Source organism: Geotrypetes seraphini, chromosome 6, assembly GCF_902459505.1.
Source record: "Geotrypetes seraphini chromosome 6, aGeoSer1.1, whole genome shotgun sequence".
Classification (NCBI taxonomy): Eukaryota; Metazoa; Chordata; class Amphibia; order Gymnophiona; family Dermophiidae; genus Geotrypetes; species Geotrypetes seraphini.
In genome coordinates this window covers 229,019,132-229,047,102 of record NC_047089.1, presented here as the reverse complement: position 1 = coordinate 229,047,102, position 27,971 = coordinate 229,019,132, and the positions used below count along the sequence as shown (strand labels likewise).

General features: G+C 43.0%; 1 protein-coding gene across 1 annotated transcript in view; it reads left to right on the top strand.

Annotated features, from left to right (window-relative positions):
• Nucleotides 1-27,971, top strand: part of PAXBP1 (PAX3 and PAX7 binding protein 1) — a 129,609-nt gene that overhangs the window by 11,526 nt on the left and 90,112 nt on the right. The window contains exons 3-5 of the mRNA XM_033950574.1: nt 2,610-2,783; nt 11,450-11,671; nt 20,824-20,927. Of these exons, the coding sequence (XP_033806465.1) occupies nt 2,610-2,783; nt 11,450-11,671; nt 20,824-20,927 (500 nt within the window). The remainder of the gene's footprint in view (nt 1-2,609; nt 2,784-11,449; nt 11,672-20,823; nt 20,928-27,971) is intronic.

The following is a 27,971-nucleotide window of genomic DNA, read 5'->3' as shown; positions in this document are numbered from 1 at the left end:
ATGCACCTTTGGTGGCATCTGATATCATCCAAGGGGGCGGAGCAAGCTCCCACACCCCGGGAGCAGGTAAGATAAAGTCCAAATTAGCTCAAAACAAGATGGAACAGTCCTTGCAACAGTCCCAAAGGCCAAGGCAGACAAAGTCACAAGCTGGAATGAAGTCGGGCTGCAAATGTTGCCCACCTAATTGTGGTAGCTTCTGATGTCACCCAAGGGGCAGCCATTTTGCATATATGCAGCCATTTTGAAAATGCATTAGTGGTGGGTCCAGCGGTGACAGTGGACAGGAAAGAGTGGGGGTTTTCCTATGCACGAAGTTGCCACTAGATCACCATGGTGGCTACTGGCCAGGAAGGAGAGGAGAGAGATAACAGACCATGGGAAGTGAAGGAGAGATGTCAAAACAGTGGAAGGAGGAAGGAAGGCGAGAAATGCCAGGGAAAGAGGAGAGTGAGAGATTTTAGCCTAGTGGAGGGGGAAGGAATGAAGGGGAGAGAGAGATGCCATGCTTAGGGAAGGAGAGGAGAAATATGACAGACCATATGAGGGGTGAAGGGGAAGACAGAGATGTCAGACCATGAGGGAGAAGATGGTATGCATGGATGGGGGGAGTGGAATGCAAGGGAAGGACAGGGTGAGGAGATTGGTGCACATGGATAGATAGGAAGGGAAGACATGGAAGAGTAGATAGATTTGAGAAGAAAGCAGAAAAATGGAAGAAAGTTGAATGCTAAATGTAATGCCAATGATGAATGTTGGGCTAAAAATGAAAGAGAGAAAAGCAGCAAATGGACAAGAAGGTCTTGGAAACAGAGGTAAAAGCACAGACAGAAAAAAGTACAACCAGAGATGGGGAAAAGCTAATTAGAAAAATAAAATTAATGATTTTATTTTCAATTTAGTGGTTGAAATGTGTCAGTTTTGAGAATTACATCGGCTGTCTATATTTTGCACTGTTCAGAAAGAAGCTTATTTCATTCTATTTCTCTGGTGTTGTACTGCATGCAGAGTCTGGCATCTGGGTTTTTGTTTGTAACATAGTATGTTTGTGTATATTAGGAACTTTTTAATTTGTGGTCATGTATTTTTTTTTTTTTAATTTTTAATTCATTGTAAACCAAGTTGAGCTTTATTATATGAAGATGACCCGATCTATAAATTCAAGTTTTAGTGTAGTATCTGCATAGGGTTCATCTGTGTTCTACATGTGTGACTGAGTCCAGGTTTTCTGTAAGGAATAAATGTTGAGAAGCATTATTGGTGTCATGACCCCAAGTAGGAAGGTATTTGTCGGCTCTCCTTCAGCCCTTTTGGGCCCAAAATGGCCCTCACTTTAAAATTTGTGAAGACCACTGCCCTAGGGTTACCATGTGGCTCCAGTAAAAGGAGGGTAGATTGAGACATCCAGGTTAAAATCCAGATGTCTCAAACTGTCCTCCTTTTTCTGTTTGATTTCTCAATGAAAAGGCAATAAGCCATGTGCTTTAGGTTAATGTTAAGTTTTGCATGTATAGGTTTCAAGGTTCTTGGAAATCGAGAAAAGCACTTAAGTTATTTGCATGTGATATTCTGAAGGCCGTATTTGATTAAATTTTTTTTTCTTTATTTGTAGGCTTTGTATTGTTGCTTGGAAATGAACTTTGTCTCTCTGTGCTGTTTGGTTTGACTTCACACTGAGAAAAGCACTGAGCCATGTGCTATTGGTTTGCTTTTACACTGGATAAAAAGCACTAAGTTACTTGTGTGTGATTATTCTGAGCTCTGTTCTTGATAAGTTTTGCGCATGAATGAATAGAACTGAAATTATTGTTTGGACTAAAATGTCATTGGTATCAAGCTGATGTTTGGCTTTCTATGCACAATGTAGAACCCAGCATGCATCAGAAGTTATACTTTTATTGATGTTCTTTCAATCAAAATAAACGTTAGAACCCCCCCCCCCCTTTAACTACATGCTTAAAATGTTTATTTGCAGTACCTTAGGCCCATAAAATTGCACAAAATCATCTTTCTACTTTGAGCAAGGAGATGTAGGGATGACAATTAAGACTGTGGAGACGGTGAGGGGATGGGAATGAAAAATATGCTTCACTTTGGGGACAGTGAATGTATGGTGATGAAAATGAGGCGATGGAGATAAATCTTTGTCTCTGCAACATTCTCTAGCGTGTATGTACATGAGTCAAGTCTCTTTAATTTGAAAGGAAACTCTGCAATGATGAAGTTAAGAGGTGATAAGCTCCGGAGTAATCTAAGGAAATACTTTTTTTTTTTTACAGAAAGGGGGGTAGATGCATAGAACAGTCTCACGGAAGAGGTGGTGGAGAAAGAGACTGGTCTGAATTCAAAAGGGCCTGGGATAGGCACGTGGGATTTCTCGGAGAGAGAAAGAGATAATGGTTACTATGGATGGGCAGACTAGATGGGCCATTTGGCCTTTATCTGCCATCATGTTTCTTTCTTTCTTTTTTTTTTTTTTTTAAATCATTTTTATTAAGGAGTCAACAAGAGAGACAGCTTTGCCATCATGTTTCTATGTTACTTGATGATGTATTCTGTCTCAAAATATTTTGTAAGTTGCTAATTTTTCCTTTTTTTTTTTTTTTTAGCTGAACAACATGGAGACAAAGCAGGCGAGGTGAAGGAGCCCTGTCTGGAAGATGGAACCACAACTAGTGAGCATGGAGAAGAGGAAATGGAAGTGGACAGTGAACGGGAAGATGAGAAGCCCAAGGCAGCAGCATTTTCTAGCCCCATTTCATCTCTAAATGTTCTCCGTCCAGGTAAGCGCAGTTCGTAGTGATACTGTAGCGAGCATAAGAACAATCGTGCTAAGTAACTACAAGTTCCATCGAGCCCAACATCCTGTTTCCAACAATGGCCAGTCCAGGTCACAAGTACTCAACAGATCACAAAGAGTACATCTAATTCCCATAATTAATTTTCAGAGATAAACAACAGCTCTTCCAATTTTACCTGGCTAATACGAGGATAAATCAAAAAGTAAAGGCAAAATACATTTAACAGCTTAAGAAGTAACTGTGAGCAATTGAACATATCACTTTTCCCTATGCAAGATGATGCATTTGTTGTATCGTTCAATTAGCATCTGTATTCCTTTCAGAGAAGTTTTTAAGCTGCTTCCGAAGCCAGGTGAGCACCTCTTCCTTTACTTCATCATGTTTTGTCTTTTGATATCCGGGTTGCAGTGATGCATCCATGTCTCGTCACCGGTGACAGTTCTCTCCAGAATACTTGGATCTTCTTCTTACAGTCTCAGGAACTGGGTCGCAGCCTCCACATGCTGTTGCTTGTGCAGATTAGTAAGCTGTTTGGGAACCCGTTGTACACAGACTTTCCTGTATCCCAAGTCATCGTGCATTATGGCAAATGCAGATCCATAGCTGATATCCAAATTTGCAGCCAATTAAGACTGCGTTATCCGTCTGTTTTCTCTAATCAAGGCCTAAGCTCTGTCAATGTGCTCTTGTGTGTGTGATGTTGATGGACAGCCAGAATGACCTTTGTCAGTTACACTTGTTCTTCCAGTTTTAAACCTTTTACCCACTCATAAACCTTTCATTGATTCATGGTGCTTTGTCCATACTGAGTCAATATCTGAAGGTGAATTTTCCACAGGTTTCACTCCCTTTGCCCAAAGAAAGCGCACTACTGCACCTTGTTCTTCGATGGTGCAATCTTGCAATGGAGCATTCATGTTTCTGACCTCATGCCTGTCACATGACTAAAGGCTGTGCACTGCATTGTGTGTGGACGAACTATTCAATGGGCAATGTATGAATACATATGTTGCATTTTGTTAGCTCTGTTCCGGTTATCGTGTAATTTAACATTTGCCTTTAATTTTTGATTCACCCTAATAATTTCTTTTGGGCTTTTTTCCATCAACTTGTCCAGTCTTCATTTAAATCCCTCTATGTTGGTGGCCTTAACCATATTCTCAAGTAATAGATTCCATAGCTTGATTATATGCTGCATGGGAAAAATTTCTACAATTTATTTTCAGTCTGTTGGTCATTAGTTTCATGGAGTGTCCTTTTATTTTTGTGATTTCTGACAAGCTGAACTATTCCCTATTTAGTCCAGAGCTCAACTTATCCCAGGCACCAGGTCACTTTGGTGCCTAGAAATTGAACCCTGGAGCTCAGGATTTTGTATCCTCAATTCATTCCACTTTTGCTATTAAACTGTGCTTTCTTATCAACTGTGACATGATACCGCCAAGCTCATAGTAAATTTAAGTTTCAGGCTGCAGGTTCTTCAAGTCTCATGAAATTTGAAATTAGTGAAGTCAAAAAGCTCTTTATCCCATGGCATCTGAATTCCAGCAGCTCTTTGACCAGCTGAAGGTAGATTTGGCGGTCACTCAGGTCACCAAGCATACAGCTGTCCCGAGCGAAAGCAGTGTTATGCTGAAGGATGCTCAGGACTGCAGGATGGACATGATTCTTAAGGAACCATTTGTAGCTCTTGCTCTGGGGATCAAGGCTGCTGCTGCTTCTTTTGCTGTGCAGACTTGCCACACCAGACTGCACCAGATTCCCTCGGTGGAGGAGCATGCCTGCCCCCATCTCGTACAGTAAGGGGCAGATTATGTGTCATAAGCTCTCTATGACCTTATCAAGGTCATGTGCAAGGTGTTGGCTTATGAAGTCTCAGCCCTCAGAATGCTCTGGATCTGGCAGTGGGCGGGCGATTCGATGTCCTAGGCTACCTTGAACAGACTGTCCATTAAGGGGCAGATGTTTTTTGGTAAGGGCCTTGATAATCTTCTGGCCAGTGTGGCAGATCACTACCCTAAGTCCTTGCTGGAGAATAGGGCTTGCCAACCTCCTTGGGGAAGTAGAAGTTTTTGTACCTCCCACCGCTCTCAATACTACCCAGGTGCCTCTGCTCGGAGGTCCCTCCAAGGTTATGGGTAGTGATTCAGCAGCTCCAGGCACCAACAGGCTGCTGTTCCAGCTTGTATGCGCCTGGCCTGGCTCGGGGAGGCAGGAAGAACAAGATCTCAAAGGCAATGCAATCGACTCGCGTTGCCTTTGTGATCGACCATTTGGGCACCCCTGGTTTAAAGTATAACATTTGTAGTGTACTAAGAAAATTACCATCTTATTCCCAGCTATTTAGAGGAGCAAATAAGAAATCTCAGTCAACATAATTGAATGCTTTTTCTATGTCAGAGCTAATTTCCAGGGTCATTATTGACCATTCAATGCAGTTATTTCTGGCCAGTGATATTTTCCAGACATTTTGGACTGCATAATGTCCCTTAACAAATTCTATAGCTTGGACTTCATCAAGCTGGGGAGAATGCTCAACTTTCTGATAAAATTTTTACAAAGATTTTGATGTCTGTATTTAGTAAGTGTATAGGATTTAAAGCCTTCGGGATTATCATGATATAAATTTGACCTTTCTCCTTACTCACATTATCCCTATTAATAACCTGCACAGAATATTTTGTCAGTGATGCAGACAACAACTTATAATACATCCCCACAAACCCATCAGGGCCTGGTGATTTGTGACCCTTTTTTAATAGTCTTTATTCATTTTTAACACTTTCAATAAGTAAAAACATTAAAGAAGACATTTACACGTTTAAACAATACTTAATATCCTTACATGACTTAAATAGAATAAAATCCATCCCCCCTATCCCACATTAGCAATCAAATTATTCATTGGTATTTATGAACTTATAATAAAAACCCTATAACAAATATGTCTCATCCATATATTAAACATTTAGAGACTGTTATCAGAACCCCCCCAAAAAAAACAAAAAACAAACCCTCCTCCCTCCCTAACCCTCAAAAAAAATAAAAATCCATTCTAGAAGCCTATAATCCCATCCTCCCCTACCCCTGGATATGCATTAATATGTCAACATAATCAAACTATAATAATTTTACAAAAGACATCAATGGGCCCCATTGAATGAACCTTGAATAAATAGCCTGACTTCCTCCAGTGTGATAGGGATATTTAAAATTTTCAAATACTGTCTCTGCTTTCAGTCTCATGACCTGGTACAGCCACTGATAATATTAAATCCCACCATGATTTCATTTTTATTCAAAATATCATCTCTAGACACTGTAAGCTAAAACAACTGGGCCTGCATTCTCTTTGGTTTATCTCCAGCATAAAACAACTTATAATATAAGAGCTTCCTCTTTGTTCGGTCATGAAGTATGATATTAAGTATCACCCAAGAAGGATTTCTCCCAGAGATTGGAAACTGTAGAGCAGGAACTATATGTGCCCCTGCTGCTGCAGGACATACATATCTTAGCATGAATGATATCTGTTTTGGATTCATATGTTTCCTCTTCTAAACCTGCTTCACCCAGTTTCTAGATACTGTCATCTTCTGAAGTTCATCCGTAAGCAGGAGAGGCCCTGGAACCTCAATCCCTATCTTTGTGCAGTTTACCATGGAGTTGTGCTTACATAGAAACATAGAATATGACAGCAGAAAAGGGCCACTGGCCCAACAAGTCTGCCCACTCTAAGGACCCACCCCACTAAGCACTTCCACAAAGTGAACCCACATGCTTATCCCATTTTTTTCTTAAAATCGAGCACGTTGCTTGCCTCAATTACCTGAAGTGGCAGACCATTCCAACAATCAACCACCCTTTCAGTGTTGCTATGAAATCTCCCACCCCTGAGTTTCAAAGGATGCCCTCTTGTTGCCTTAGGTCCTGTAAGGAAAAAGATATCTTCTTCTACCTCAATACGGCCAGTTACATATTTGAATGTCTCTATCATATCTCCCCTCTCTCTGCGTTCCTCGAGAGAGTATAGCTGCAACTTACCTAGACGTTCCTCATATGGGAGATCCTTGAGTCCTGAGACCATCCTGGTGGCCATTCGCTGAACCGACTCCACTCTCAGCACATCCTTTTGATAATGTGGCCTCCAAAATTGAACACAATATTCCAGATGAGTCTCACCATGGACAAGTACAACGGCATTACAATTTCGGGCTTCTGGCTGACAAAACTTCTTCGGATGCATTCCAGCATTTGCCTAGCCTTGGATGAAGCTTTCTCTACTTGATTGGCAGTCTTCATATCTTCACTAATGATTACTCCTAGGTCGCGTTCTGCAGCAGCTCTTGTTAAGGTCTCACCATTCAGAGTGTAAGTACTGCATGGATTTCTGCTTCCAAGGTGCATAACTTTACATTTTTTGGCATTAAAACTCAGTTGCCAAGTTGCGGACCATTGTTCCAGTAAGAGTAGGTCCTGCGTCATGCTGTCGGGCATTGTGATTTTGCCCACTATGTTGCACAGTTTAGCATCGTCGGCAAATAATGCAATTTTACCTCGAAGTCCGTGAGGCAGTTCCTGTACAAAGATATTAAATAGGATGCGACCCAAGACCAAGCCCTGTGGCACTCCATTGATCACTTCCGATGTTTCGGAGGGAGTACCATTTACCATTACCCTCTGAAGTCTGCCACTGAGCCAGTCTGTAACCCATGCCGTCAATGTTTCCCCTAATCCCAACAAACTCATCTCAGTGTGGGACACTGTCAAAAGCCTTACTAAAGTCCAAGTACACGATATCCAGGGACTCTTCCATATCTAGATTTTTTTGTTACCCAGTCAAAGAAACTGATCAGATTGGATTGGCAGGACCTTCCCTTTGTAAATCCATGTTAGTGGGGATCCCTTAGTCTCATCGTTTAGGATCGTATCTAATTTGTGTTTAATAAACATTTCCATAAGTTTACACACTATCGATGTGAGACTTACCGATCTGTAATTTTCAGCCTCCGTCCTGCAAGATTTTGTGGGCTGAGCAGACGCTTGAACAAAGGGTTGGGCTTTGGTAAATTTGGGAACTCCAAAAGTCTCTACCTTAGAGGATTGGCTACAAAATGGTCCAGAGGAATGGGGCTGCCCTAAAGAGCTTCTTTCTCAGATTCGTCTTTGGAGTATTTAGGGATGGAGAGGAGGAGGAGGAGTGGTGTGCAGTCAGATTCCTCTGTAGTCAGGAAGGGGAATTGTCCACTGAGAGAGAAGAGTTCAGGAAATATGAGCTTTCTTCCCTCATTTTTAAGTAATTTCCTTTGAATGTCAGATGCTTTGGTAGTAGAGTAGATTTCTGAGGGAGATTACATTCTGGAAGGAAGCAGAAAGACTCTATATGCTATTACCCCCTCACAGAGCGGTTAAATAGATTGTGCTAGGGTCCCAGTGGAGGCATCAGTAGAGAAAAAAGTTGAGGATAAACTCTATTCCTTTTCCTTTTGGGACTAAGTATTTTCTGGATTTTGTGGGAGAATGTCTTGGTATCTGCAGTTATCCAAAATACAAATATTTTGGTTATGAACAGCATATCCTTAGGTCAGAAAGATTGAGTTGCTGTTCTGTTCAGGTAGTTTCTTCATTGACTTCAGCCATTTAGACTGTTTATAGGCACTTCAAACACCATCTTCCTTATCATCCTGCGAGACCAGTCCAGACAAGTAGGATGTGCTGCTCAGTCAGCAGGTGGAGGCAGAGATCATGGATTTCCAGTGATGTCATCGGTGATATAGCCCTGACACTCACCAGTATTCTCTGCCGCCAGCAAATGATCACATGTGGACTAGTTCTTGGGGCACAGTCAATGGCCTGTGGTTACTAGATCAATGCAGGAGGCCTGTGGGAGGCTCTTGGGGATCAGTCTAGAGATATTTCCCTCTACTGAGTGCTGGGAGTTGTATTTTTTTATGCTATCTTACTGAGAACATACATGCAGTTCAGTGAGAAATGTAAATAAATAATTAGTTTAGTTTTCTGTTGAACTTTTCATGTCTTCCTATTTTTACATATCTTCTTCAAGGTAATTTATACTAGAGCCTTCATGTAAAATGTTTTTGGTTCTGGTTATTTATTGTTAGTGATGTTCATCTTGGCGCTTTTATCAAGGTCTTCAGTACTCAAATGTTATTCTCTGCTAACTAAGGAGCAGTAAATCTTTACATCATCTCCAAATAGTAGGTGTAATGTTATCCATGGAGCATTTCTGTCTCCAAAATTAAGGCTAAAACCATAGCCTAAGGAATTAATGAGAAGTTTTTGAGGGTCATTTAGTTAGTGTGTGCTGTTTTGGGGGCATTGTCTCCAAATGGATTAGTTTTGTGTATAATAAGAGAACAATGAACCACGGTTCTAAATCAAGTGTGCATTCGGTATGATCTCAGTCTCTGATTTATTGCTAATGAATTGTGCTAGAAAGGACATCATGTCTGGAATTCATAGGTATTTACTATACTATATAAATTCCAGACAAGAATGACTTAATATGCAAGATATACAAAATAAAGTTTATGTGCTATTGATGCTGCTATATTGTCATTCAGAGCCAAATTTCTAGCTTTTACATTACATTACATTACATTACATTAGTGACTTCTATTCCGCCTGTACCTTGCAGTTCTAGGCGGATTACATCAGAAGATAACTGGACATTTCCAGGAAAATTACACTCTAGGAGGCTGGTTACATAATAGAGTCTTAGAGGAACAATTACAAGATGGGTAGCGAACATAGGAGAAATTACAAGAAGAGTAGAAATCAGAAGAAAACTGGACATTTACAGGGAAATTACAATTTAGGGGACTGGTTTCATAGTTGAGTCTTTGAGGAGAAAGTGCAAGATGAGTAGCAATTTGAGGGGGAATTTACAAAGGGAGGGGGAAGGACAAGGGGAGAGTTAAGATAACTGGATAAATTTTTTGAAAAGCAGTGTTTTGATTTCTTTTCGAAATGATTTGAAGTCGCTTGTTGCTGTCAGCAAGTTAGTGATGTAGGGGTCTAGTTTTGCTGCCTGCTTCTGCGTCGCTAGTAGGTTGTCATACATCTTCTTGCGCTGAGTACCTTTGAATGGGGGGTAGGAAAATGGGGTCAGAGTTCTCCTTTGTTTGGTTGTAAGGTTCTGATTTAGGCAATTATTTAGGTAGGTGGGGGCAGTACCGTTTATTGCTTTAAATAATAGACAGTATAATTTGAATTGAATTCGTGCTTGTATGGGTAGCCAGTGATGTGGTCAAATTTTCCAAGTGAATAGATCAGTCTGAGGGCTGTATTTTGTACAATCTGTAATTGTTTTATCAAGTTTGTGGGGCATGGTAGGTAGAGGATATTACAGTAGTCCACTAGACCTAGGACTAGGGATTGAACTATGAGCCTATATTGCTCTTTGTCGAAGAATTTTCTTATTTTTCGTAGATTGCGCATGGTTAGAAATGCTTTTTGAGTGGTCTTGTTGATTTGGACCTGCATTGTGCAGCATCTATCTATCGTCACTCCTAGGAGTTTGAGAGCGGACTGTATAGGATATTTGGTGGCATTTATTTCTAATTCTGTTATGGATGGGGTTTTGTCCTTTTCAAGCAATATAAATTTCATTTTGTCCGAGTTCAGCTTCAATTTGTGGTCTATCATCCATTTTTCCACTGCTTCTAGTGTTTTTTTCAGATTATCTGTTGAAGTGGGATCTGGTGCGTCGAAGAGGAGGAGTATGGTTATGTCGTCTGCGTAGCTGAATGATGTTACGTCAAGGTTATCTAGAGTGGTACCAAGGGAGGATATGAAGAGGTTGAAGAGCATGGGCGACAGTGGTGACTCTTGTGGTACTCCGCAGGGGTTGGACCAGGGGTCTGATTTAAGATCGTTTGTCTTTACTCTGTATGTTCTTTTTTTAAGGAATCCTTGGAACCAGTTGTATACCCCTCCTGAAATCCCTACGGCTTCTAGTATCTGAAGTAGTATGGTGTGGTCTACCAGGTCAAAAGCTGCAGAGAGATCAAGTTGAATTATCAGCATCCTTCTTCCTTTGCTAAGGTGCTGTTGGGCTGTGTCTAGTAGAGTTACTAGTAGTGTCTCTGTGCTATGGTTGGTTCTGAACCCTGATTGTGAGGGGTGAAGTAGGTTGTAGTCTTCCAGGTAGTTGGTGAAGTATTGAGCAACTAGACCTTCTATTAGTTTAACGTATAATGGTATTGAGGCGATGGGTCTATAGTTGGAGGGGGTATCTATTGGGCCTTTATGATCTTTCAGTATTGGGGTGATTATGATCTCTCCAAGGTCTTGTGGGAATTGACCTTCCGTGAGTGTGGTTTGTATCCATTGCATGAGGCTGGGTCTAAATTACATGTAGTGTGGTTTTTGTCCTACCTTGTCCTGGATGTTTTCCTGTTATATGGGCACTGAAATGTTTGAACTGATGAAGGTTGCTAAATTATAGCCAGGGAGAAAACTTTCAAAACATCCAGTATGGGCTAATAACACATCTCTTGCTTTTTAATTAATGCTGAACCTGAAAAGACTTTTCCGATCAATAATCCCCAAATACATTATGCTGTTTAACTGTTTTTCACAAACGTTTGTTCTGAGTAACCATATATTTTTGTTTTTATTTTTAGGAGAAATTCCAGATGCTGCTTTTATCCATGCTGCAAGAAAGAAAAGGCAAATGGCACGTGAGCTTGGGGATTTCCCTGTCCTAGACACAGACACCGGCAAAGGCCGCCTTGTTCGTGAAGATGAAAATGATGCCAGTGATGATGAAGATGATGATGAGAAGAGGCGGATAGTGTTTTCAGTGAAAGAAAAGTCCCAGAGGCAAAAGATAGCAGAAGAAATAGGTAAATAAGGAGGATGTGGCTTATAGTCCGAGCCAGTGTTTTTGTTCTAGAACACTGTTCTTCAACCGCCGGTCCGCGGACCAGTGCCGGTCCACAGGAAATTTCTTCCAGTCCGCGCAGGGCCGGCAAGATTAAGGTGACCATAGGTCCCGTTTTCAGACCTCCTGTCCCGTTGTCTCTACACACAGCTTCGGGACAGCGTCCCGAAGCTATGCTCGGGGACAAAGGGACAGGCGATCATTTCCTGTCCTACCTGTCACGCAAAAAAAAATGCCTCCCTCCTTCCTTTCCCCGGGTCGGCTGCTATCTTACCGCCCTGCTGCTGCTGCTAAAGCCGACAGGAAGTCTTCTTTCCGACGTCAGTTCTGACGTCAGAGAGGATGCTCTGGGCCAGCCAATCGCCGTCAGGCTGGCCCAGAACGTCCTCTCCGACGTCGGAAAGAAGACTTCGTGTCAGCTTTAGCAGCAGCAGGGTGTTAAGATAGCAGCCGACCTGTGGAAAGGAAGGAGGGGGGGCTTTTTTTTTTTTTTTTTTTTTTGCACGGCAGGGAAGGAAGGAGGTAGGCAAGCAAGCAGGCTGGCTTTGGCAGGGAGGGAGAGAGGTAGGCAGGCAGGTTGGCTTGGGGGATGGGGGTGGGACAAAGTGTGGAAGGCAGTGAGAGGGACATAGGAAGGAGGCACTGGGGCCACTAAAGACATGGGAAGGAAGGGAAGGGGGCACTAAAGACATGGGAAGGAGGCACTAATGACTTGGGAAGGAAGCACAGGGGGCACTAAAGACATGGGAAGGAAGCACTGGGGGCACTAAAGACAGGAAGGGGCACTAAGGACATGAGAAGGAGGCACCGGAGGCACTAAGGACATAGGAAGGAAAGAGGGAGGGAATAGAAAGGGACAATTCTTGGACCTGAGTGCAGAAAGAAAGAAATGAAAGAAAGGATACACAGACAGAAGGAAACACAACCAGAGACTCATGAAATCACCAGACAGCAAAGGTAGGAAAAATGATTTTATTTTCAATTTAGTGATCAAAACGTGTCAGTTTTGAGAATTTATATCTGCTGTCTATATTTTGCACTATATTTGTCTATTTTTCTATAGTTACTGAGGTGACCGAGCTCGCAGAGATGTGGCGGAAACTGGGTTTTTAAATTTTAGTCCTAGTAGTTTGCTGGTCCACAAAATAATTATTTTATTTCTGCCGGTCCATGGGTGTAAAAAGGTTGAAAAACACTTTTCTAGAAGACAGGGTGTTGGTACTCTCAAGGTCAGCTTTAGGAATTAGTGATTGTCCATGGCTCTGCCCCCTTTAGTAGCCATATTCCTCATCCATGCAATTATAATTGAACATTGTACACTTAATTATTAATTTAAAGCTTAATATTTTTTTTAATTCTTTATTCAGTTTTAACTCTTGCAACAAGTGTACAAAATTCAATCAGATAATTCGTACAAATCACTTGACATTCTAACAATTATTGTCAAATGCATATAAATAAGACCCCTCCCCCACTCATCCCATTCATCAGGAATAAACCCATTAAATCACATAACATACCTCCTCATCCTCACATTAAATATAGTCCTATGTAATAAAAAGGTGTCCAAGGTGTCTAATCATTAGAATATGCAATCAATGGCCCCCAAATCTTTTTGAAACTATTATAATTTCCTTGCTGTATATCAAGCACTCTCTCCATTTTATAAGAACATAAGCGTTGCCTCTGCCGGGTCAGACCAGGGGTCCATCGTGCCCGGCAGTCCGCTCCCGCGGCGGCCCCCCAGGTCCATGACCTGAAAGTGTTCCCTACCTAACCTGAAATATCCATACCCTATTCGCTCAATGTCCTGTACGGTAAACCTCTATCTGTACCCTGTTATCCCCTTCGCTTCCAGGAAGTCATCCAGTCCCTTTTTGAACCCCAGAATTGTACTCTGTCTTATTACCTCTCCGGGAAGCGCGTTCCAGGTGTCCACCACCCTCTGAGTGAAGAAGAACCTCCTTGCATTCGTTATGAATCTGTCTCCTCTCAGTTTTTCTGAATGACCTCTTGTTTTAGTTGTCCCTGCTAGTCTAAAGAATCTGTCCCTCTCCACCTTCTCTATGCCTTTCATGATTTTATAAGTTTCTATCATGTCCCCTCTCAGTCTCCGCTTCTCCAGGGTAAAGAGCCCCAGCCTGTCTAACCGTTCGGCATATGAAAGGTTCTCCATACCCTTTATCATCCTCGTTGCCCTCCTCTGGACCCTTTCGAGTATTGCCATGTCCTTCTTGAGGTATGGCGACCAGTATTGGACGCAGTATTCCAGATGTGGGCGCACCATTGCTCGATACAGTGGCAGGATAACTTCTTTTGTTCTGGTAGTGATACCTTTTTTGATAATGCCCAACATTCTGTTCGCTTTTTTTGAGGCCGCTGCACATTGTGCCGCCGGCTTCATTGTGTTATCTACCAATACCCCCAGATCTTTTTCCTGGCTGCCTATCCCGAGTACCCTCCCTCCCATCGTATAGCTGTACATGGAGTTCCCCTTCCCTATGTGCAAGACCTTACATTTCTCCACATTGAAGCTCATCTGCCATTTTTTTGCCCACTCACTCAGCTTGTTCAGGTCGCTTTGCAATTCTTTGCATTCCTCAACAGTTCTGGCCCTGCTGGAGAGTTTTGTGTCATCCGCGAACTTGATAACTTCGCACTTTGTCCCCGTTTCTAGATCATTAATAAATATATTGAACAGCAATGGTCCCAGCACCGACCCTTGCGGAACACCACTTGTGACCCCTATCCAGTCAGAGTAGTGCCCCTTTACTCCTACCCTCTGTTTCCTGTCCGCCAGCCAATTTTTGATCCATCTGTACACGTCCCCTTCCACCCCGTGACTCCACAGTTTCTTCAGTAATCGTTCATGGGGCACCTTGTCAAAGGCTTTTTGGAAATCTAGATATATAATGTCTACTGGGTCACCTTGGTCCAATTGCTTACTTATCCCCTCAAAGAAATGCAGTAGATTTGTCTGGCATGATCGGCCTTTACAGAAACCATGCTGGCTCGATCTCATCAGATTATTTTTTTCTATATGCTCATTGATACCTTCCCTGATCATTGATTCGACCATCTTCCCTGGAACGGAGGTTAAGCTCACCGGTCTGTAGTTTCCCGGGTCGCCTCTCGATCCCTTCTTGAAGATCGGTGTAACATTCGCTATCTTCCAGTCCTCCGGGATTACCCCTGTTTTCAAGGACAGGTTGCAAATATGCTGCAGTAACTCTGCTGTTTCATCTCTGAGCTCTTTCAGTATTCTCGGGTGGATCCCGTCTGGGCCCGGAGCCTTGTCCGTTCTTAATCTATCTACCTGCCTAAGAACGTCTTCGAGGCTTACCTCCATGCATGATAATTTCCCCTCTTGATCTCCCCTGAAGATTTTTTCCGGTTCTGGCACACTGGATGTGTCCTCTATTGTAAAGACCGACGAGAAGAACTTGTTTAGCCTACCAGCCACCTCCTTTTCCTCTTTCACCACTCCCTTCCGGTCACCCTCATCCAGGGGCCCCACCTCCTCCCTCGCTGGCTGTTTCCCTTTCACATATCTGAAAAATGGTTTGAAATTTCTTGCTTCCTTGGCCAGTCTCTCCTCATACTCTTTCTTGGCTTTCCTGACTACTCGGTGACATTCTTTTTGTTGCTTCCTGTGCTCTCTCCAGTTTCCTTCAGTTTTGTCCTTTTTCCACTTCCGAAATGATTTTTTCTTGTCTCCTATCACTTTCTTTACTTCACTGGTTATCCATGCAGGGTCCTTTGTCTGATTTTTCTTGGAACCTTTCCTAAATCTTGGTATATATAGGTTTTGCGCTTTGTTTACTGTGTCCTTGAATAGGGACCAGGCTTGCTCCACAGTCCGAGTTTCCTTGGAGCTGTTTCTGAGCTTCTTTCTCACCATTTGTCTCATGGCATCATAGTTCCCTTTCTTGAAGTTAAATGTTATTGCCTTGGTTCTCTTTCCCATAGGTACTCCTACTTGCACTTTGAACTGAATCATGTTGTGGTCACTGGTTCCTAGTGGTCCTATGATCTCCACATCCTTCGCGGGGCCTTTCAGCCCATTGAGGATCAGATCCAGAGTCGCTGATCCTCTCGTTGGTGCCTCGACTAGTTGTTCCATGAAGCAGTCCTGGATTGCTTCCAGGAACTCCATTTCCTTTGCACATTTTGAATTTCCAAGACACCAGTCTATCCCAGGGTAGTTGAAATCTCCCATAACTATGGTGTTTGGGTTCTTGCATTCCCTTCTCAGCTCGGCTACCATTTCTGTATCTTCAGCTTCAGTTTGCCCAGGTGGACGGTAGAACAATCCCATCTTTATCTCAGATCCGTTGCTTCCTGGTACTTTGATCCACAATGACTCCTGTTGGGCATTTGTCTCTGCTGTGTCCACAGTGGTTGAGTGAATGGTATCCCTTATGTATAGTGCTATTCCTCCCCCCTTCTGGTAAGTCCTGTCTTTTCGGTAGAGTTTGTATCCTGGCAGTACTATGTCCCATTTGTTTTCCTCGTTCCACCATGTTTCCGTGATCCCTATGATGTCTAGTCTCTCATTTTTGGCCATGACTTCTAGTTCCCCCATTTTGTTCTTTAGGCTCCTTGCATTAGTATACATGCAGTTCAAGTCCTGGCATTTTCCCTTCCTTTCTATTTTCCCTTGCATTTCCTGCTTCATTCTGTCCCCTTCCTGGCCTGCCAACTCCTGAGTATTGTCTCTTTTGTCCTCTCTTTGTGGTAGATTCCTATTGCCTTCCCCTTGTGGCGTGTTTCTACTGTCCTCCTCTTGTTCTTTCTCATCATCCAGTCCCGTTTTGACTTCCCCTTTCAGTATGTTCCTCCTTTCCCCCTCTCGCTTCATCTGACTCCCTTGTTTGTTCATAGTCTGTTGCTTGCCACTTGTGTCTTCCCCAAAATCTTTCCCCTCAGTACCCTCACTGGGTACTGTTTCCCGAACCGTCGATACCAGGTCGACTGTCGGCTTTCCCCTACTACTTAGTTTAAAGCTTGCTCTATCGCTCTTCTGACGTTATTTGCTAGTTGCCTAGTTCCCGCCTTGCTCAGGTGTAGACCATCATTCTTGAAAAGCTTGTTCTTTCCCCAGAACGTTGTCCAGTTCCTCACAAAGAGAAATCCCTCTTCCTCACACCATTTTCTCATCCATGCGTTAATTGATTGTAGCTCTGTCTGCCTCTTCGTTTCTGCCCTCGGTACTGGAAGGATCTCTGAGAAGGCTATCCTCTGGGTCCTCATCTTCAGTTTCCTTCCTAAGATCTTGAATTGTTCAGTCAGTGCATTTTTGCTGTAGTCCCTCCTGGTGACATCGTTCGTCCCGACGTGGACTATCACTGCTGTCTCTTCCGTCTCTGCTCCTTCCAGGATTCTCTCAATCTTGTCTACGATGTCCTTTGTTCTTGCTCCTGGGAGACAGGTCACTAGCCGATCCTCTCTCCCTCCTGCTATAAATATGACAAACTGATTTCCACCAAAAGGTATAATTAAATTTAGTATAGTCCTTCCAATTTCCAGTAATATGTTGAATGGCAACCCCCGTCAATATTAACAAAAGTTTATTGTTATTTGCTGAAATTTGACTCTTGAATCTCATAGACGTTCCAAATAAAATAGTATCATAGGATAGGGCAACATGATTTTCTAACATTGAATTAATTTGGGACCAAATTAACTTCCAAAAGGCATTGACAAAGGGACAGAAAAAAAGTACATGATCTAGAGTCAGCATCTAAATTACAATGGTAGCATCTATTAGACCTAGAGCTATCCAACTTTTGTAAACGAACTGGGGACCAAAAAGCTCTATGCAACAAAAAGAACCAAGTTTGTCTCATAGATGCTGACCTTGTACTTTTTAATCTCCAAGACCAAAGTCGTGGCCATTGAGAAGCAGAAATTTGGTGCTTGATCTCAATGCTCCAAATATCCCTAAGACCAGTTTTTTGTTTTTTATTCAAATATCCATATAACAATTTATACCACTGCGCGGCTTGGTGACCCAAAAAATCCGCCTGAAAGTATAGGAATTCCAAACTATACTGAGTGTTAAGATCTTTCCATTCAGGGAACCCCTCCTGAATAGTCTGCTTCAGCTGCAACTACTTAAAGCTTTGTGATTTATTTAATCCAAATTTATGTTGCAGCTGTGAAAAACTAAGCAGTGAACTATTAGAAACAACATCATTTAATAAGAACATAAGAAGTTGCCCCCGCTGAGTCAGACCAGAGGTCCATCTTGCTCAGCGGTCCGCTCCCGCGGCGGCCCATCAGGCCTAGTGCCTGAACAGTGATCCCTGATTAATTTTATAACTTACCTCTAATCCCATCCCTATAATATACCTCTACTCTTATCTGTACCCCTCAATCCCTTTGTCTTCCAAGTACCTATCCAAAGCTTCTTTGAACCCCTGCTTAATATTAAATGTTGGTGTCACCTCAGTTAACAGCTGCACAACATCCCTTCAGTGTCATCTACCAGATATAATGTGAAGTAATACAAAAACTCTTTAAAAGTATTTCCATTGCATCTTATCACATCAGTCCAGATATGTGGGTTGTGTCCCTCTACCAGTGGATGGAGAGCGAGAAAGACACTATTTCTCTTGATTTGCCCCCCCCCTTAAGGGTATTATGCAGCATAGAATGTTGTGTGTTTCCCTGTCTCCCAAGTGGAAGGATAACAGGCTAAAAGCCCTGCTTCTGACCTGGTTTCTAACTAGTTTCAGTTGCTCTTTAACTACCCTTTTGGTGTTTTGTGCTCCTGAGTCAGTTTTATGCCTAAGTCAGCTTATGCCAAGTTTGTCGAGGTGAGAGTGCCTATATGGCTTGTTCTCCTGAACCAGCTTCTCAGCTGTGTCTCAGTTAAGTTTGGGGTGCCCTCCTGGAATTGTTCTCCTGACCCAGTTTAATGCCTGTGTTTCATTTGAGTTGGGGGTTCCTTCTTTGGCATAAGCTTCTGTTTTAAAAAAAATCAGCTTCTGTAGAGCTAAGGTGTATGTCAGAAAGGTCTGAGTTCCTTTCCTCCCCTGGACCACCGACATCTCCCTTGGAATTCGGCCTGCATTTGCTGAGTCTGTTCTGGTTTATTTCAGCACTCTGATATGCCTTTATTCCTTATTAAGCACATGGCTTCTCTATTTCTCACAGCAGGGACTATTGTCAGGAAGCTTTGTTCTTATGGTTTCTTTAAGCAGCTAATTTTTTTTCTCTGTGCTAATATTTCTCTGATTCCTGTTTTCTGTGTGACATTCAAATTTCCTCAGTGTACCAGACTGTAACAATTTTTCCTGCCAAAATTCTGTTCAATTCCGGTTAGCTGGTGTTTGTTTATTTTTCCATTGTTTCCTGGCTGTTTGATTCACGGTTAGAAAATCCTGACATTTATTCTCTCTCCTCAAGTTAAAAAAAATATATCTAAAAGCATTAATTGCCTAGTTCGCTTTCATTCTTTCTCAGGTGTGAATCTTAGGTCAGCTAATTGCCCTTAGCTCCTGAGGTAATGGCTCTAAATGGACCCTTTTTGAGTATCTCTTTGAGACTCAAAATTGAGGGCTTTTATCTTACTGTTTCTGTGAACCCGATTTTCTAGCTCCAACGTTTTCTTTCTGACAGCAGCTAGATTTGCTCCCTGTCTATTATTCAAAGCAATAAATGGCACAGCCCCCAATTACCTAAACAACCGCTTGTACCAAAACGCCACCACTAGGCAAAGAAGAACTAAGACCCCTTTTACCTACCCCCCACTCAAAGGCACCCAGCGCAAGAAGATATTTGACAGTCTGCTGGCAATGCATGCAGCGAAACTGGATCACACCATCTCCAACCTGCCGATAACAACAAACGACTACAAAAATTTTCACAAAGAAATCAAAACCCACCTATTCAAAAAATTTATACAGATGGCTTAACCCCAACCGGACCCCCCTCAATGCAACTCCCCCCTCCTCCCCCTTCACCATTTCCCTTCTCTTCAGCCTCAAGCATGTCAACTGCTTCCCTAACGATATATATACTGGATCTGCACTATTTCCTATTTGTACAGCATCTTGTAGCTCTTGAAATATACAGCTCCATTATTCTTGTAACTTCTCCTGGAAAGGACCAGAATTCTCTCTGTAATTATCCTGGAAATGTCCAGTTGTCTCTTTTGTAATCCGCCCAGAACTGAAAGGTTGAGGCGGAATAGAAATCAGTAATGTAATGTAATATTTTCCCTTGCTTAAACATGTGGTCCTATTCTTTGGTTCATTGCTGTTATGTTGCAGTTTGATTTTGCTTTGGTAATGTCTACTGTAGTCACCTCAACGGTAACATATACGGACAGTGCTTGCTTTAAATACATTGGTGCTTGCCAATACAATACTTGATGAACTTGAAATTTGTTTGAAATATATTTCTAATCATTCCAAAAAAGGGGTACAAGCTTAAATAGGCTCTTCTGAAAGCAATTAACATATCTTCAAGATGTTGCTGTATATATTGCCAACTAGGATAGCATCTCTCAATTAGAAACCCACCTTACAAGAGTGTCATGAGTGTGAGTCCTGGTTCAATAGGTAGTACTCATGTCCTGGTTTTATAAGAGAAAAATGCTTATTACATCCGGCCCTTAGTTGCATTATTGATGTGAATCAGCGGCTTTAGCTTTAATAATAAATTGCAGTTGAATTGCTAAGTTAACTTACCAAGCTCATTTGTCAGTTGGGTGACCCATACTACAGATTCTCATCTGGTAATGAAAATAAAGCTTTCAGACAGTATCTTATGAAATATGCTTTACATATATGTAACACAATTATTTTGTACATTTTACCTACCTTGGGAGCAGTGCTCCTTCTAAGGATTGGCTGGGCATGTGCAAACTTTTTCTCATGTGAGCGACAAGTCCTAAAAATCAACATTTTTCCAGATTTGCAAGTATCGGTATTTTTGTGAGCGACCATGTAAAATCTATGAGCAATCTATTGCTCATGTGCTCAGCTTAGAGGAAACATAGCTTGGGAGGATGAATGGACAGTTATTTTGGTGCATTTAATTGGAGAAACAATAAAATGATTGCACCAGCATATTGCATTTTTCTGCTTTGCATGTTTTACTCAGGAATTGAAGGGAGCGATGATGACGCCTTAGCCACAGGAGAACAGGATGAAGAGCTCAGCCGTTGGGAGCAGGAACAAATAAGAAAGGGAATCAGCATACCCCAGGCAAGTGTTGCAGCAGTAATGTGTAGTTTACTTCTCACCTTTGTTAAATTTGACGGGGCGGGGTTAATGCACAAGAACATTGGTAACTGAAGGAGGTAATTGTTCCTTACATTTAGCACTGGTTTCAGATGTAGTGTGTTACGCCTTAGTTATCAGAGGAGATGCAAGCATGCTGCATGATGATGTCTCTCTGGTAACCCTATCTCTGGCAGCTCTAGTGTGCAAATGGTATCCCAAAGCTCAGGAAAGCCATATTAGTAGGCTTCTAAGCATGTATGAGGATTCACACACTTTGCAGCTCCTCTTCTCTTCCTCATCCTTGCCTTTTCAGTTGGCTCTGATAGATATGACTCTCTCCCACAACCACCCCTTTCTTCCCCCACTCCCCAAAAAAGATTTAATAAATAGCAAAACAGCGGCAATGAACAGCTCTCAAAATAATTTTTGCTGCCTGCAAAAACATTGCATTTCCTTCCAGTGGGCCCAATTCAAACTTCTGAGGGTGGGAGTGTATCCAAGCACAGGGAAACAGGAAAAAGAAACACTGCTTCAGAAAGTGCCCTCCTGTACTCCAGCCCCCAAACTGCTGCAGTGCTGACTTGCCTCAAGGCTGTCCTCAGAAAGCAAGTAAAAAAACTTCATAGTTCTATAGCAGGGGTGCCCAATAGGTCGATCGCGATCGACCGGTAGCTCGCCAAGGCAAAGTGAGTCGATCATCCAGGACTCCCTTTGCCTTGGCGATCTATCGGGCCGATCAATCTTCCTCTCCCCGACGTCAATTCTGCCGTCGGAGAGGAAGTTCCGCCCAGCCAGGCAGCGATTGGCTGGCCCGAACTTCCTCTCCGACGGCAGAATTGACGTCGGGGAGAGGAAGATTGATCGGCCTGAAGCAGTGAGAGCATGGGGCGGCGTCGGCTTTGGGGCCAGTTATCCATTGATGGCTTTGGGTCCTGTTCCCCCATGGCAGTGGCAGTGGCTTGGGGAAGGGCAGGGAGAAAGAAAGAAAAGGGGCAGGCAGGGAAACAGAAGGAAAGAAGAGAAACAGAAAAAAAGAAAGGGGGCATGAAGAGAGAAAGAAAGAAAGATCAGGGAGAGAGGAAGAAAAAGTTGGGGGAGGGAATGAGGTGTGGAGGAGAGGAAGCATATAGGCTGAAAGAAAGATTGGATGCACAGTCAGAAGAAGAAAGTGCAACCAAAGACTCATGAAATCACGAGACAAGGTAGGAAAAATGATTTTATTTTAAATTTAGTGATCAAAATGTGTCTGAATTTATATCTGCTGTCTATATTTTACATTCAATGGACAAAACAAGCTGCTGTGCAGTTTAAGTTCTCTAAGGCGTCACCATTCAAAGGCGCGATAACGTCATCTGAAAAACATCACGAAAGATGGGTTGTTAAAACATAAACTATCAACCAGCAGAAATTACAGAAAAGCTTGCCATTCAATTTTGTTGTTCAGGCCACTTGGGTGGAGAGTTTCAGGTTTGTAAATCCATTGTTGTTCACAGGCCCACAAAACATGAGCCAAATCCCCTCTTTAACGTTGGTATGTCCAAGATGGAAAAACGAAGATCATCAGTCCAATGTTGGACTAATGGAGCTTTCGTAACTCCAGTCCTGATTTTGCTCAAATGCTCACCGTGTTTTTACACTTCTAGTAGTTTGTCCATTGTACTGTAGATGGCAGGGGCATTGAACTATATATACTATCCACTGGTGTTACAATCTGATGTTACGTGTGTTGCTCTTTTGCTGACCCAATTTGGCACAGAAAGATCTTCTAGAGCAGGGATGTCCAACCTTTTGGCTTTGCTGGGCCACATTGGCCGAAAAAAATGTTCCTGGGGGGGCCATACAAACACTGCAGCAAGACAGAGGAAGGAGCCGGCAAGATGGTAAATACCTGGAGGCAGCAGAGGAAAACACTGCATCTCCCTCGATTGGGGCCGCACAAAATACTTCACTGGGCCGCAGGTTGGACACCCCTGTTCTAGAGCAACACTGTATGGGTAGGTTCTGCAATTTGGCGAGAGGTACATCCTACAGGCAGTCAGCTGGCTTCTCTCCTCCCCTCCTCTAGGATCCCCCACCGGCGAAATGACAGGTTCAGGGTCGCAGCTGGAGAGCCTCTGTGCATGCGCTGGCATCGACGTGATGACTTCACGCATGCATGTGATGGCATCACATCGCCGTCTGTGCACTTCTGGAGGCTTTCCAGCTGAAACACCAGGTTTAGTGTGCATCCATGCTGAAAAGTTTGTGAGGCAAGGCTATAGACTATAGGGAAATACAGCCACACCTTCCCTTCCTCCTTCTACTCAGTTTTGAAGCTGAAAGCTAAAATAAAGACTGAGAAAGAGGTGAGCAATTGCAAGGTACAGGAATTCTTGCACATGCTCAGGCTTTCCTGAGCTTTAGGAAAGCATTTGCACACAGGAACTGTTAGAGACATCACCTTATAGATGAATGTGTTTCCCAACTGTCTATGGAAAAAACCCTATTTACATGTAGGTAACTCTGCTGTCCTTATGTAAAGGATTCATGGTTATTTATTGTGCCTACTGTTAAATAAATAACTATTAGACGCATACTACATGTTTTCAGGATTTTATGAAAGCTGGAAGTAAAGGTGCCTAGTTACTAAGCTGCAGCAGTTAACATTTTTTTATTCCAGGCCGCTAAATTGAATACACGGCTTGGAAAATTAATGATAAAGGCTTCTTCTTACTCTGATTTTAGAAAATTACTTAAGACACATCTGTTTGATAGATTTTCATCTTAACGGTGTTCCTATTTTACATTTATAGTAATTATTTGATTGTTTAATGTTATTTTACTCACACTGTATGTATTCATTTTCTGTTGTGAATCACTTTGAACCTTTTTTGGTATAGCGGTATACAAAAATAAAATTTTTATTTTTTAATTTCTTTATTCATTATAAATTTTCAAACAAGTGTACAATAAATCACTTCATAATATACATTTCCACTTGAAATTATTACAAATTTCACACCACAAGAATTATCTCCCTCAACCCCATACATATATCTTTATAGTCAAATGTATTTTATTGAGCAAGCAAGAAAACAACAGAAGGGCACAACAAGGTCAAAAAGCAGCTCAAACGAGTTTGAAATATCCCCCCAAAGAACTACCCACCCCCACACCCAACCCAAAACACCCCTCCTCCTCCCCAATCCCACCCCTGGGTCCTCCTTCCAATTACCATAAAGAAACAATGAGCAAGTCATACAGAAAATGAAACAAGGGTAAGCGCAACAAAAAGCATCAATTAAGAATCCGGCTACGAGCCAGAGGGGTCAAAGTAGTCCAGAAAGGTTCCCAAGTAAACTGGAAAAGGTGGCCCTGGCGAGAGGACAAATCTGGCACATCCCGTCGCTCCCACATCAAGAGAGCTATCATGCGGCTCCTCCAAAGGGAGTAGTCTGGAGCCTCAACTTCAAGCCATTTCAGTAAGATGCATTTCAAAGCGATCAGGATAGTCCACTTGAGGAAAGCTGCTACTCCTTTGGAATGTGGAAAGTAGTGAGGAAGAGTCCCAAACAAAAGCAAAGGTGAGCTGTGAATGGTAACATGCCAAAGATTCGCAAAAATAGCAGTCCAAAAAAGCTGTACCTGAGGACAAGTCCAAAACATGTGTCCCAAACTTGCCTCTGGGGCCTGACAACGAAGGCAGGCTGCATTTAAACGAAAATGAGCTAAATAAGCCCTTTTAGGAGAGATGTATAAACGAAAAATCAATTTAAAATGCTGTTCCCAAAAGGTGGTATATTTACGAAATGCTGGCAAACGGCGGACAGACTGAAGAAGTATGTCCGAAGGCAAGTCTACACCAAGATCACAAGACCAAGCATCTCGCAACCGAGAATGGTCAAACAAAGGGCATTCATCTTTCAAGTGGCGATGATGGAACTTGAGGGGGACCGATTCTTGTGAACCAATGGTAAAAGCCGTGGACAACGACTCTTGGCAGGAGGCCTGCAATGAGCTAGAAGGTAAGGAAGAAATGTAATGGTGAATTTGCATATAAGCAAAAAAGTCAGAAGGGGGAAGATCGAATTCCGTTTGCAATTGAACAAAAGATTTAGGGGTACCATCATCATTAACCAAGTGAAACAAATAATGAATGCCCTTTGTTCCCCACCGAACAAAACTCGGCCCATCAGTCCCAGGCAGGAATGAACCATTAAAGCGAAGAGGTAGAAAGGGAGAAACAGAGGAAGAAAGATTATGAAATTTGCAGACCCAACGCCAAACCTTCCGCAAGGGTCTATGCAATATTTTCATAGAAAGAGACTCAGGTACAATAGAAGGGACAAAATGGAGATAGGCACTAAAGTGAGTAGAATGAAAACAAGTAAGTTCTAGAGAAGTATTAGTGAACGCTGAAGTACCCCTAAAGAGATCGTTAATATGCCGCATGCCACAACCAACTGTCAAATAGCGAAGATTCAATAAGCCTAAACCCCCTCTATACCAGGGAGTCGCCGCCCGCTTATAAGACAAACAAACGAGGTCTCTTACCAGCCCAAATAAATTTCTGGACCAGGCGCTCCAGTCTACGCTCGTCATGAAAAGTCAAGTAAAGGGGAAGGACCTGAAAAACATAAAGCCAACAGGGAACCAACAGCATGTTATACAAGTGTACTCGACCCAGAAGCAAGAAAGGAAGAGATTCCCAAAAGTGCAACTTATTTTGTAAAGCCTGAAACAGCGGTGTCACATTCAACCGGTACAGACCAGATAAATCAAGCGGGATGGTAACCCCCAGGTACCGCAAAGCGGAATCAGCCCAACAAAGAGGAAAAGCACCCCTCCAGGAAGTCCGTAAATCAGGAGGAAAAGGTAAGGCCAAGGATTTATCCAAATTAAGGGACAGCCCCGAATAAAACCCAAATTCAGAAATAAGATCCAGAGCTGCCGGGAGAGAGTCCTCAGGGCGGGTAAGAATTAGGAACAAATCATCTGCATACACCAGAGTCTTAAGTTCGAAGTCGCCAACCGAGAGACCTCTAACCTCCGCAAACCCCCGAAGCATGCATAACAAGGGTTCCAAAGAAAGAAGGAACAGAAGAGGGGAAAGAGGGCAACCCTGCCGGGTACCACGAAGAATAGGGAAAGAGTCTGAGCGTGTCCCGTTGACAAGCAGAGAGACATGCGGATTAGAGTAGAGGGAACTCACGGCATCCAAATAGAACCCTCCGAGCCCCACATACTCCAAAGTGCGAAACAAAAAGGACCAAGAAATGCTATCAAATGCCTTGGATGCATCCAGGCTAACAAATAGCGTCGGAATGTGGTGAGATTGGCACTGAGCAAGAGCAAGAAGTACCTTGCGGACATTATGTACCGACTGGCAGCCCCGAACAAAGCCAACCTGATCCTCATGTATAAGCTGCGGTAAATGAGGAGCAAGACGATCAGCCAGCATGCGTGCGAAGAGCTTGAGGTCAACATTTATTAGAGAAATGGGGCGATAAGACCCCGGCAAGTCCGCATCCTTACCCGGCTTCAAGAGCAAAGTAATAAGGGCCTCGTTCGCAAAGCGCGGAAAAGAGCCACGCGCAGTGGCAGCATTAAAATACGCCAGCAAAGGTCCAAAAAGAGAAGGAGAAAGGAGCCTATAGAAGTCGCCCGAGAACCCATCTGGGCCCGGTGTCCGATCAGAGCGGAGCGATTTAATGGCAGACTCCAGTTCAACGGCCCGGAATGGACTGTTAAGAGAGGAAATCGCAGCCTCCGACAAACGAGGAAGCCCAGAAGAGTGAAGTTAATCTGTCATCATCTCCGAAGAAGCATCATCCGGAGCTTCATATAACCGACAAAAAAAGTCAAACAAAATCCCGGAGATCTCAGAAGTTTGAGACACCACCCCACCGCCCCGGGTCCGCAAAGATAAAATCGGCTTCTTACCAGTCGTAGCTTTAGTCAAATGAGCCATAAGGCGTCTAGGTTTGTTCCCATAACGATGGAAACGATGCTGATAAAAGGCTTTACATTTTTGGAAACGAGAATGAATAAGTGAATTCAAGGCCACCTGAGTAGACAGATAACTGTCTCGAGTCTCGGAAGAAGGGTGAAGAGAAAAGGACCGCTTCGCCGAACGTAAGGCCCGTTCTAGAGTAACAATCCCTTGGCTAATACGCTTGTTACGAGCACACAAAAATGAAATGATCTGACCTCGAATCACTGTCTTCCCAGCCTCCCAAAACAAAATAGGATCATCCATGTGGGAAGCATTATTCGTAGAATAGTCATCCCATTGGGTCTGTAAAAAAGCACGAAATTCCGCATCCTGGGCAAGATAGAAGGGAAACCGCCATGACGATGCGCGAAGGTACTTGGAATCTAAGAAAACATCAACCCAAATCGGGGCATGATCCGATATAGACAGAGGTCCAATCTCCGCCGAATGTACAGAAGAAAACATAGAGGAAGACAAGAAAATATAATCCAAACTAGACCAAGTGCCATGTGCACGAGAGAGATGGGTATAGTCACGAACTTCAGGGTGCAGGAGACACCACGGGTCCACCACCGAAAGCGAGTCACAAAAGTCGGAGAGGAGATGACTCTTAGAACCCAAAGAAGAGGCAGGAGAGCCAGACCTAACTTGAGCAGGTTGCATAACCAAATTGAAATCTCCCAAAAGAAGCAGAGGATCATCAGGAAAACGAGAGCGAAGATGAAGCAACCGTTGTAAGAAGGCCGATTCTCCAGAGTTGGGGCCATATACCACAAGGAAAAGATAGGAGCGACTCCCCAAAGTCAGGCGAAGAAGCAAGGAGCGACCATCAGACGCCTTCTCAAGAACTTGGACGCCAAGAGGCGAAGACTTGCGGACCAACACAGCAATGCCCCTGTGACGGCCCGAAGAGGAAGCAAAATACACCTCCCCCCACCCAAGAACGACGTAACTTAAGATGTTCTGCATCAGTCAATCGAGTTTCCTGTAAACAAGCAATATCAGACCGGTAGAGTTGTAGGGCAGCAAGTATTTTGGATCTCTTGACAGGT